This window comes from Labeo rohita, chromosome 25, assembly GCF_022985175.1.
Source record: "Labeo rohita strain BAU-BD-2019 chromosome 25, IGBB_LRoh.1.0, whole genome shotgun sequence".
In the NCBI taxonomy this organism is placed as follows: Eukaryota; Metazoa; Chordata; class Actinopteri; order Cypriniformes; family Cyprinidae; genus Labeo; species Labeo rohita.
In genome coordinates, this window is record NC_066893.1 from 16,506,882 (window position 1) to 16,518,092 (window position 11,211).

The 11,211-nt window shown below is 32.9% G+C and overlaps 2 protein-coding genes across 3 annotated transcripts in view; both read right to left on the reverse strand.

Annotated features, from left to right (window-relative positions):
* hipk3a (homeodomain interacting protein kinase 3a) overlaps positions 1–2,262 on the reverse strand; it is a 45,244-nt gene extending 42,982 nt beyond the window's left edge. The window contains exon 1 of the mRNA XM_051099054.1: positions 1,869–2,262. The gene's annotated coding sequence lies outside the window, so the exon portion shown is untranslated. The remainder of the gene's footprint in view (positions 1–1,868) is intronic.
* A 1,893-nt stretch (positions 2,263–4,155) lies between these two features.
* On the reverse strand, positions 4,156–11,085 carry tcp11l1 (t-complex 11, testis-specific-like 1). 2 transcript variants are annotated; one of them, XM_051100274.1, is made up of 10 exons: positions 10,948–11,085; positions 10,377–10,530; positions 10,156–10,288; positions 9,848–9,968; positions 7,758–7,978; positions 7,549–7,685; positions 7,216–7,391; positions 5,498–5,679; positions 5,244–5,416; positions 4,156–5,160 (listed from the first exon to the last, which is right to left on the reverse strand). In XM_051100274.1, the coding sequence occupies exons 2-10, from the start codon at positions 10,522–10,524 to the stop codon at positions 4,943–4,945; spliced, it is 1,509 nt and encodes a 502-aa protein (XP_050956231.1). In that variant the 5' UTR covers positions 10,525–10,530; positions 10,948–11,085; the 3' UTR covers positions 4,156–4,942. The 2 variants fall into 2 exon arrangements, with proteins under 2 accessions (XP_050956231.1, XP_050956230.1); XM_051100273.1 differs by having other exon boundaries at positions 10,377–10,527; positions 10,948–11,078.
* Between the last annotated feature and the right edge of the window lie 126 nt (positions 11,086–11,211).

Sequence of the window (11,211 nt, forward strand, 5' to 3'; positions counted from 1 at the left end):
AAAATTTTAAATCACTTCCAGGTCTGGAAATTCCATAATACTTCCAGGTTTTCCATGACAGCAGGAATGCTAAATGAAAAATTTAATTTGCTTTAAAGCTGATGCTGAAGTAAAGTAAAGTAATTAAAGAAAAATATTTTTTCACAAAATAACATTTAAAGCAATGTAATAAATAATCCTAACGTAAATAAAACATAAGTAGATAAAACTACATTTAATACATAAAAAATACGTAAAAATAACCAGTATTTGAATACAGTAATTAAATATTTTGCTATAATTTATTTTGCTAAATTTTGCTACATAATATTTTACAAATTTTTTTATTATGTATATATAAAGACACACACACACAGTATATATTTTGAAAAAAAATGTACATGTATAATTTATAATATAATTGATATTATATACAAATATTTTTATATATGAACAACATTTTTCTTAAATATGTGTGTTATATATATATATATATATATATATGATTAGATAATAAATATATAACAGTACACGTACATATGTTATGCAAATAAAAACTTATTTTGGATGTGATTATTCTTGATTAATCGTTTGTCAGCACTACTAATAACATCCTGTGCTAATAAAAATTTCATTTTAATGTCTGTTTCACTGTCGTAATACATGTTTTCAAAAATTTCTACAGTTTTTCACCTTTATCTTTGGCATAATACAAAAAAAAAAAAAAAAAATTTAAACCAAAGAAATTTTACAGCTGACCATACCTAGGTCTGGAAATTCCATAATATTTCCAGGTTTTCCATGACAGCAGGAATGCTAAATGAAAAATGTAATTTGATTTAAAGCTGATATTGAAATAAGTTTTGACAGAAAAATATTATTTCAAAAAATAATATAGAAAACAACAATGTGGTAATAACAACGAGGAACTTATGTTCCTCTGTTTCATTATGTCGTAATACATGTTTTCTAAAATTTCAACAAAATTTTTCCCCTTTATCTTCAGCATATTACCAAAAAAATGTTTTTAACCAAAGAAATTTTACAGCTGACCAAACTTAGAAATAAAAATTAACATCCAGGTCTGGAAATTCCATGATATTTCCTGGTTTTCCATGACAGTAGGAACGCTAAATGAAGTTCTGGAAAGAACAAAACTTTCCCTGCCAAAAACACACATGAAATAAGCATTGTTGCAATATCAAAACAACTTTAAAATATAATTTCTGAGCGAGCTTCTATAGGAAATGCATGAGAGAGTGCATTTCAACGTGTAAGGCAGGAAATGCAACTCGCATATTACATAATAGATTTTAGGCACAACTTTTACTGAGTCTCACCAGCATACTGTCAAGTTACAGAAGAAAGCAGAAGTCAGCTGCTAACCGATTACCAGGCTTTTGCATTTTAGGACGATTGAGCAACATGTCGTTTGATTATAGCACAAAATCAACAACCGTCAAATTTATACGGGAAAGCTCACTTTAAGATCTACAAATCATATGCACGAAGACTAACCACGTAAATGATTAATGTTTAAATACATCATCTGAACTTGTTTACGTCATGCTTTTAAGCAGCAGGATTTAGGTAAACATTATGGGTTTGGCTGAAGACCAGTAAGTCTTCGCTAACATTTAAAGATTAAAAGTTGTGGGACTAAAAACGTTTATGTTTTTTTATTAAACCCAGAAGCTTAACAGCTACCAAAACGCACTACAAACCCCTGCGAAACATTGCTTTCAAGTTTTTGGTGTGGCGTGGCAACTTTTTTCGCAACAACTAACGAGCTCGCGATCACAACTCCGAAGTCGAGGCTGATTTGATATCGTCGCTATTGCTATTAGACGTGTTTTTATGCATTTTTAACTCGCTAAAACCTTCCTTACCTTCACAGACAGCAGCTGTGGTCGGACTGCGGGTGTTTTGTGAACATGTTCGGGTTTAATTCGCACCCACTACATGCTCGACGCGCTCTCGCTGCCATCTTGTCCTCTCGCTGGACGACGAGGGAGAAAAAAACACAAGCTCCCTCATTTCCAACTGCGCATAACTCGCCTGCTAAGCCATTCACGGGAACCGAACAGAGTCCAGCGTATTGTTAAGGATATCCGCTTCGGTCAGGGGAGGTTTTTGTCGTCATGTCGAGGACGTTTAAGCCCCCCTGGTTTGTTTCCTCCTGACGGCGACGAACAAACTCTGTCAGCTCAACTCGCTCGAGCTCTCTCAGCTGAGCGCTCGAGAACGCGCTCGCGGTGCTTCTTCCTGTGAGTGTGAGTGGGGTGAAACAGAGCCGCTGTGCAGCTTTACTGCCGTGGACAGGACTGGAGCGTCAACGCACACTACATGAAACGCCCACGGAAGTAGCACACGGTTCTGTTAGCGGCCCCGTCTGGTGGGGATATGCATTGCGAAAGGTGCTTGGACAAAGCACGTCTAAAAAAACAAATATAAATGTCGTGGTGTATTATATAAATGTTATAAAAATAAACATTTCAAACATTTACATATGCTAAGTAATCACTCATTATAAAACATACTACAATAACATGTAAATATTGCTACATTTTCTATGTAACACACTTCTGTCAAATTTAACTTAACTGATAATATAAAAAAATCATTAAATCAAAAATCTTAACATATAAGTTGAACAAAACATATAAACTGTGAATTATAAAATGTATTTTTAAAGAGCTCCATAATTGCTGACAAGAAATTGTGTGATTATACATCAATACGACTATTAATAATAATAATAATAATAATAATTTTCTATTGTTGTTGTTGCTGTTATTAAATAATATAAACATTAAATTATTAAAATATGTTAAAAAAAATACTATTTTACTGCAAAATGAAAAGTATTTCAGTAAAGTTATATTAATTAATTTTACAATTTGGCCAAAAATTGTATGAGTATATGTCAATATGACTACATGACTATAAGCAATAATAATAATAATTAATAATACATAAATAATAATAATTATTATTGTTGTTGTTATTATTATTATTATGTAATAATATAAACATTAAATGATTAGAATATGTTTAAAACAAAATCTATTTAACAGTTTCACTGCAAAATAAAAAAGCATTTCAGTAAAATTATATTATTTAATTTGACAACTTTGGCCAAAAATTGTGTGATTATATATCAATACAACTATACATAATAATAATAATAATATTTAAATAAATATTAAATGATAAAAATATGTAAATACACACACACACATATATATATATATAGTATTACACTGCAAAATAAAAAAAGTGTTACAGTAAAATTATATTAATAAATTTCACAATTTGGCCAAAAATTGTCTATTGACTATAAATAAATTAATAAATTAATTTTATCATTATAAAACAATATAAACATTAAATGACGATATGCAAAAAAATAAGAAATATTACTATTTCACTGCAAAATAAAAAAGTATTTCAGTAAAATTATAATTATTTATTTTACTGTTTTAACTGTAAAGCAAAATGGTTTGATATATCTGAAAGTAATGTAACCTGTAAACATCAATTACCAAATTTAATTTAACTTACAATAATTTTATATATAATATTAAAATACAGGACTTTATTGTATATAAAGTATATTTTATACAACATATTAAACATTTTGATATATTTGTAAGTGATTTTTAGAAAAAAGATTACAATAACTGATGTACTATATGCATATTAAAATTACGTTATTACAATTCATTTCACCATTTCACTGTCTATATATATAGACAGTGAAATGGTGAAATAAATTGTAATTTCAGTATTTCTGCAAAAAAAAATAATAATAATAATAATATATAATTATATATATATCTCTATCTATCTATCTATCTATCTATCTCTCTCTCTCTCTCTCTCTATATATATATATATGTACTGCAGATTTTATAGCTTATATATGACATTAATTTGATATAATATTTAGTATTTTCACATGTAGGTGGAAAAAAAAAAGTAATTTGTACTACTGTCTGTTTAAAATAAATGAAAAGAATAATAGTATAGTATATTTTTTTCTGTTTTACCGAAATCGTATCGAACTGTGACCCTCGAACCGAGGTACGTGCTGAACGTGACATTTGTGTACCGTTACACCCCTAATATATATATATATATTTGCATTTAAAAAAAAAAACAGTAAACACAATGTTTCTACACCCCTCCATTAACCATTTTTATTGACAGCCAGCATTCAGTTTAAAATAACCATTAGTAATACTGCACTGATAAGACACACCTTATAAGTTTATGAGATAGGAACAGAGAAATGTGCTGTTTGGGTTGTTGGGGAATACATTTGCTTGTGAGGTCAACGTGTCTTAACAAGAATTCTCTAAAAAGACCATGCTTAATGTTTAAGGTGTCCCGTGAATGTGGGAACAACATGGGAATAATCTGTAGGTTAAAATGAGCAGTAAAGAGAAAAATGTGCACTGAAATACGCGTGGCACTTCACAAACTAAGGCACCAGTCAGATGCTGTACTGTACATAATTTTCCTCATAGCCAGAAACCTCAATAACACCTTTGCAGAAGGGATCAGGCTACAACAGCAAATGTTTGGAACTACATAAGATGTTGTTGGAAGTGAATCTTTTGTAAAATGCAAGTATTCTTTTTATATTTTGTTTGCACATGATAACAGTATTTGCAAGGTTCTCCTCTATTACATTTCAGTACACTATTCTAACAGTTAGCAGTCATTGCCTAAAGTAACTCGAGCTTTAGGCAAATCAAATGTCTTGATACATTCATAAATATTCCCTGATACAGAATGCAATGAGAGGAGGTCAGGAATGTTAACCCTTAAATATCTGTTAGTGCTAGCATGTGAGCATCGAGGGGTTAATTAGCTATTTTACAGACACTCTCATTTGTACATAGCTACAGAATGTGAAAGCCGGGACAGCTAGTGGTAAGTATTTCAGGTGTTTTGTTTACACATCTAAACTTTCCCCTTGTTTCAGAATGTCTTGGAGGATCTTGTGATAGAACGGAGAGTAAACTAGCTTGTTGAAGGTCACCAAACGTCCCAGCTTAACGGCAATCTCCTCTAACTCTTTACTGATGGGAATCAGACCTCCAGGGAGAGCCGGGGCGCTCCAGTGGGCGCTTGACTCCAGGAAGCCAAGAAGGTACGTCTGGATTCGGGAGTCTGATAGAGAAAGCAGAGTTTTAGATTAGAGTTCTTCAATTCCAAATAGAATTCAACTGCTTTTTGGGTTACACCACGCTTACCAATGACCTTGCGTATGGGGTTGTCAGCGGACTTCGCAGCTACAATTTGGCCTTTCAGCGTGTTCTCTCTGTCTGAGGAAAATGGGGAAAAGCCATGCTGAGATAAGCATCCTCTGAGCTCCACGCACAATTTCTCTGCAACCGCAGCAAAGGTTTCATCCGCTTTAAAGGACCTGCAAGAGTAAAGTACAACTGTTCTGTCTACAGAAGTGTGAGGCATTAGAAACACAGTGTAATTTATTCTTTAAACATACGGGGTGTGCATCTCTGCTAATAGAATCTTAATGGTTTTCTTCAGTCTTTCCATGAGGCCCGGGAGTCCAGAAATGGCAGCGCCAGCGCTGTTATACACTATAAGCAGAACTGATGCCACCAGTGCCAGTTGCTCCAGCTCCTGTTGCATCTCTAGAAATCGACCCTGATCCATGAGAAGAGTCTGTTTGATCACAGGAGGGAGAAAATTGAGGAAAGGCTAAAGGTTTTGGGGTCAATGACAAAAGTAAAAAAAAAAAAAAAAAAAAAAAAAAAAAAAAGTTTAAAACACATGAGCAAGTCATTAGAAATGTACAATATATTAGAAAAGTACACTTCATTCTGGTTTCATATTCTGAAAAAATATATATATATATATATATATTTTGAAGAAAAATGTAAAATGAATGACTCAAAAATGTAATGTGGTGTAACCATTTGTATAAAAGTTTGTAGGTTTGAAATAGTTAAGTTTAATTTAGTAGTTTTAAAAGTCAGATAGATAGACAGATGATAGATAGAAAAACCCCAGATAAAACCAGCTGATTTAGCAAAACAATAAAATAAAAAAAATAAAACAAAATAAATAAAAAGTTAATTTGCGAAGACCAGCTAAAACCAGTTGACTGAGGTAAAATTGACAAAACATGTCAAAACCAGTTCAAACCAGCTGATTTAACAAAAAAGACAAGTTGATTTAATACAAAACAGCTAGAAACCAGATAAAACAAGTCAAGATTCAATAAAATGAGCTAAAACTTTGTAAAACTTTAGGGGAAAAAATTGCTAAAAACCAGCTGATTTAGCAAAAAGGTAAAAAAAATAAACAAGTAGAATCATTACAACTAGCTAAAACCAGCTGATATAGGGAAAAAACTGCTAAAAACCAGCTGGCACCAGCTGATTTAGCAAAAAGGATAAAAAAATAACAGCTAAAACCATTTAGCAAAACAATAAAAACAAAACAAAAAAAACATATACAAACCAGCTAAAACTAGTTCATTTAGTGAAAGCCAGCTGAAACCAGTTTACTTAGAAAAAACAGCTAAAACAAGGTAAAACCAGCTGATTTTGCTAAAAACCAGCTAAAACCAGTTGATTTAACAAAACCAAAAAAAAACAGGTAAAACTAGCTAAAACCAGCTGATTAAGGAAAAAAAAAAAGCTAAAAACCAGCTGTAAATAGCTGATTTACAGTTAAAACCAGTTCATTTAGCAAAATAAATATATGAATAAATAAATGGTATAAAATAAAATAATTAAAACTAGCTACTGTCAGTTAAAACCAGCTGATTAAGGAAAAAAAGCTAAAAACCAGCTGACAATAGCTGATTTACAGTTCATTTAGCAAAACAATGAAACAAACAAAAATTAAATTAAATAAAAAAAAAACAGCTAAAACTAGTACATTTAGCAAAAACCAGCTGACTTAGAAAAAAACCATCTAAAACAAGTTAAAACCAGTTAAAACCAGCTGATGTTGCTTAAAAAAAAACAGCTAAAACAAGATGATTTAACAAAAACAGCTAAAAAATCGTTAAAACAAGCTGATTTAATAAAATCAGCTAAAACCAAGTAAAACTAGCTAAAACCAGCTGATTTAGAAAAAAACATCTAAAAACAGCTGACACAAAAAGCCAAAAAAGTAAAGTAAAAGTAAAGAAATAAATACAAATAAAAAAATAATTAAAACCAGCTAAAACCAGTTGGAACCAGTTACCTCTGGAAAAGACTCAGTGTCATGGTCCCATTTTAACAGGCGTAAGTAGGCATGATTGTGTATAGTTAGAGGAAGTTGAGCAGAAATTGGTGTGCATGTTGCTCCACCCTCCGTTCCTCCACCAGTTACATAATCTGCTGTATCCTGAAGCCATTTCTTTGTGAAATCCAAAGCATCTGTAAACATAAATACATAACTCAATTAAAAAGATAAACATTTACAGTACTAAAGTGCAAGAAGGATATCCATGTTTTTTCAATCCAATGTTATCCCTGCATAACATAACATTAATTGATTTTGAATAATTACTATCAAGTAATTGATTTTCCTCACTGGGCTGTTTGTCTAGGAAATCCTGAAATTTCTTGCGCTCGTATTCCACCGACTGCTGTAAGAGGTGAGGTCGCAGGCTGCTCACAGCAAAGTTGGCCATGTCGATCTTCATTTTGTCCAGCACTGCAAATATAGACCTGCAAATAAACATGATGTTATTGGGAGTTGAAGTCATGTGACCTTCACCTTGATCTGTTTAAGTGACTTACTTAAAAAGGGGCACAATGTCAGTGATTTTGCGCAGCTGTTTGATATCGTCATCACGGCAGGGTGCGCAAAAGGTGCCCATCATGTCAATTATGAACTGGGCTACTTTACTGATGTCTAGAGCTCTGTTCTCAGCCTCCTGCTGAATCAATGAGAGGTCTAGAGCCTCTTCAATTTGCCCTCTCAGTCGGCTCTGTCCTGGCAACAGAAAAGACAGCAGGGTCTGGAAAAACAGGGGGACATGGAACCAATGAACACATTCAGACATTTTTAGTTTGCTTAATGTGAACAAATATGTTAAGAAAGTATGAACATAAATATGTGAATATATTTATTCAAGATACAAATAAAATATTAATTTATTTATTTCTTCCAAAATAATAACAGACGCAGAGATTTACTTTAAACTTCTCCAAGCTGATTACTCACTAAAAACTCCCAGATTGGGTTTTCATGCCATTCTTATTTTGATGTAACAAAGTGGTTATATCTAAACGTGTGAGTTAGTTACTTACTTTTTAAATTAGTCTTTCCATTAACGCCAATACATTGTTAATTCAGACGTGGAATGCGCACAAACACAAAAGCCGGGATTTATCACATGAACCAATCACAGCCGATCGTAACCAGTTATATGCAATCATATCACGATGGAGGCATCACTTCCTCTCACGTGACTTCCTCCCCATTCATTCTCAATTACCCCCCACCAAACCCACTACACGCTTTGCACTGAGTCTGCACTGAGTCTGTCAAAACTCAGTGGGTTCCCACTGTAACTTTACCTTCTGGTGTCGCTGTTGGACAATGTTTCTTCAGAAAAATGATTGATTTATACACTTTTTAATGTTATATTTTGTAATATTTGCATTGTTTTATTTTTGAGGAGGCACTGCCTTCCTTGCCTCCTTGGAGAAAATGCCCCTGATTATATAATTTATATAGAAAATTGTAATGTACAAGTTTTTGAACAGTAAGATTTCTGCATTTATTTGATCCGAAGCACAGCAAAAACAGTAAAATTTTAAATATTTAAAATAACTAATTTTATTTGAATATATTTTAAAATGTAATTTATTCCTGTGATTTCAAAGCTGATTTTTTTAGCATCATTACTCCAGTCACATGATCCTTCAGAAATCATTGTAATATTCTTTTTTTTTTTTTTTTTTAAGTTATATTTACGGGCTTTTTACACCTTTATTATGAGAGGACAGTGGAGATCTGACAGGAAAGTACCGGGAGGAGAGAGAGGAACAGGATTGGCAAAGAACCTCAATGCGGGATTCGAACTCTGGTCTCTATGAGTGCGGTTGCGCTATATGTCACTGCACTAACCACAAGGCTATGGGTGCTGACCTAATAATCTGTTTTGCTGCACAAAAAACATTTATTATTACTATTATGTTGAAAACAGCTGAGTAGAATGTATTTCAGGTTTCTTTGGTGATTAGAAAGTTCAGAAGAACAGCATTTATCTGAAATAGAAATCTTTTGCAACATTATAAATGTCTTTATCATCACTTTTGATCAATTTAAATCATCCTTGCTAAATAAAAGTATTAATTTCTATAATTTCTTTTCCAAATATTATACTGACTCCAAGATTTTGAATGGTATAGTGTGTAATTTTACAAACGCTTTTTATTTCAGATAAATGCTGATCTTTGGATCTTTCTATTCATCAAAGAATCCTGAAAAAAAAAATGTTTTAAATATTGATCATGATTATACTAATAATAAGAAAAGTTTCTTGAACAGCAAATCAGTAAATTAGAATGATATCTGAAGGATCATGTGACACTAAAGACTGGAGTACTAAAAATTTAGATTTGATCACAAGAATAAATTACATTTTACAATATATTCAAATAGAAAGCGGTTATTTTAAATAATAAAAATATTTCACAATATTACTGCTTTTGCTGTATTTTGGATCAGATAAATCCAGGCTTGGTGAGCAGAAGAGCCTTCTTTAAAAAACATTACAAATCTTACCATTCAAAAACTCTGGACTGGTAGTGTCATTTTTTACAAATTCATTTAAAATACAAAATCATAATTCGATAACGAGTAGGATTCTTTAGTTTACCTCTTTAATTTCACCAACCAGTGTGACAGCATGGCCGTACGATGGTGGATCCTCATTCAGCTGTGACTCAAGGCAATCCCAGAATGCTTTGTGCATTATTTCTTTGACTCGTTTCTCCAAGCTGAAGGTTATGTTAAAACATTACTCAATCATTCTCAAATCAATCCATTTAAAATGTAGAGAGAAAAAAGGGCAATATGTAACCACAATATGTATCCCTTCAGAATCAATGCATTGTGATACAGTATAATTAATTGACATGCTTAGCCCATTGAGAACATTATTACAGTCTTTATAGCCTCTATTACCTTCCTTCTTCTGGCTCATAAGGCTTGACTTGAAAAGCACTGTTCATCACTATCTCATGAGCCAGTGCCATATTAGTGAATCCTTTGGCTGTCTCCATTAGCTCTTCCACTGACACAAACCTGGGTGGACTGGCTGTGAGTGTTTGAATGCAATGTTAACACTGTTAAAGTTCAATTAGGAACATATTTCATAAGTAAAATAATTCATTCACTCTCCTTACACTGGGGGGTGAGTCTGTGAGGACTAGGAGTATTTCTTCTGATCCTCTTCCGGATCATCTCTTCTGATGTTTCCACTGTGTCTTCTATCCCATCCTTGTCAATCTTGTTCTGATCCTCCTTGGAGGACTCATTAGATTCCTTGGGCATCTTCTGCTGTAAACAAAGAAGCTGAGAAATTAAACTAATATTTAAGACCACAGCATCAACTGCTCTATCCAATTCCACACTAAAATGCCAACAATGAAATGTTCTGTGTGACAGCGAGCTGAGTGTTAAGTTGTTTTGTTTTTATTTTAAAAGAGGAGGAAAAGACTAGAGTGCCTTTTGAGGCAATAAACAATTGCTTTCTAGTAGCCTCACCCCTCTATTAGCCATATTCTAATATTTTTTCCTCGCTAGCTTATCTACACTGTCTACTGTGCTGTGGCATAAACAACCAGGTTGATTTCATTACTGAAATCTCTGAGAGCCCGATGCTCCGTCGCATCTGTCTCTAACATCCGGTCAAATTAATAATAAAATCAGCCAAAATAATAATAAAAAAATACATTAGGCTCTTTTACAGCTTACCTGGATTAGTTAAAGCACCGACCGCCCGCCTAAACTCTATTTTAACGCAGCTGCAATTCGCCACATATAATCAAAATAGCAGCCTGAACGTATTGTTCTGGATGAATCCATACAACCTGATGCGTCTATTTACGGAAGTACGTTCACAACGCTTCTTTGTAGTTTTTTGAGATGTGATTGTCAATGTGGCTAAAGCGATGTTTTCAAGAATAGAACTACATTTCCCAAAAGAACGAAACTTCGACCGCCCCCTAGCGCGTGTGC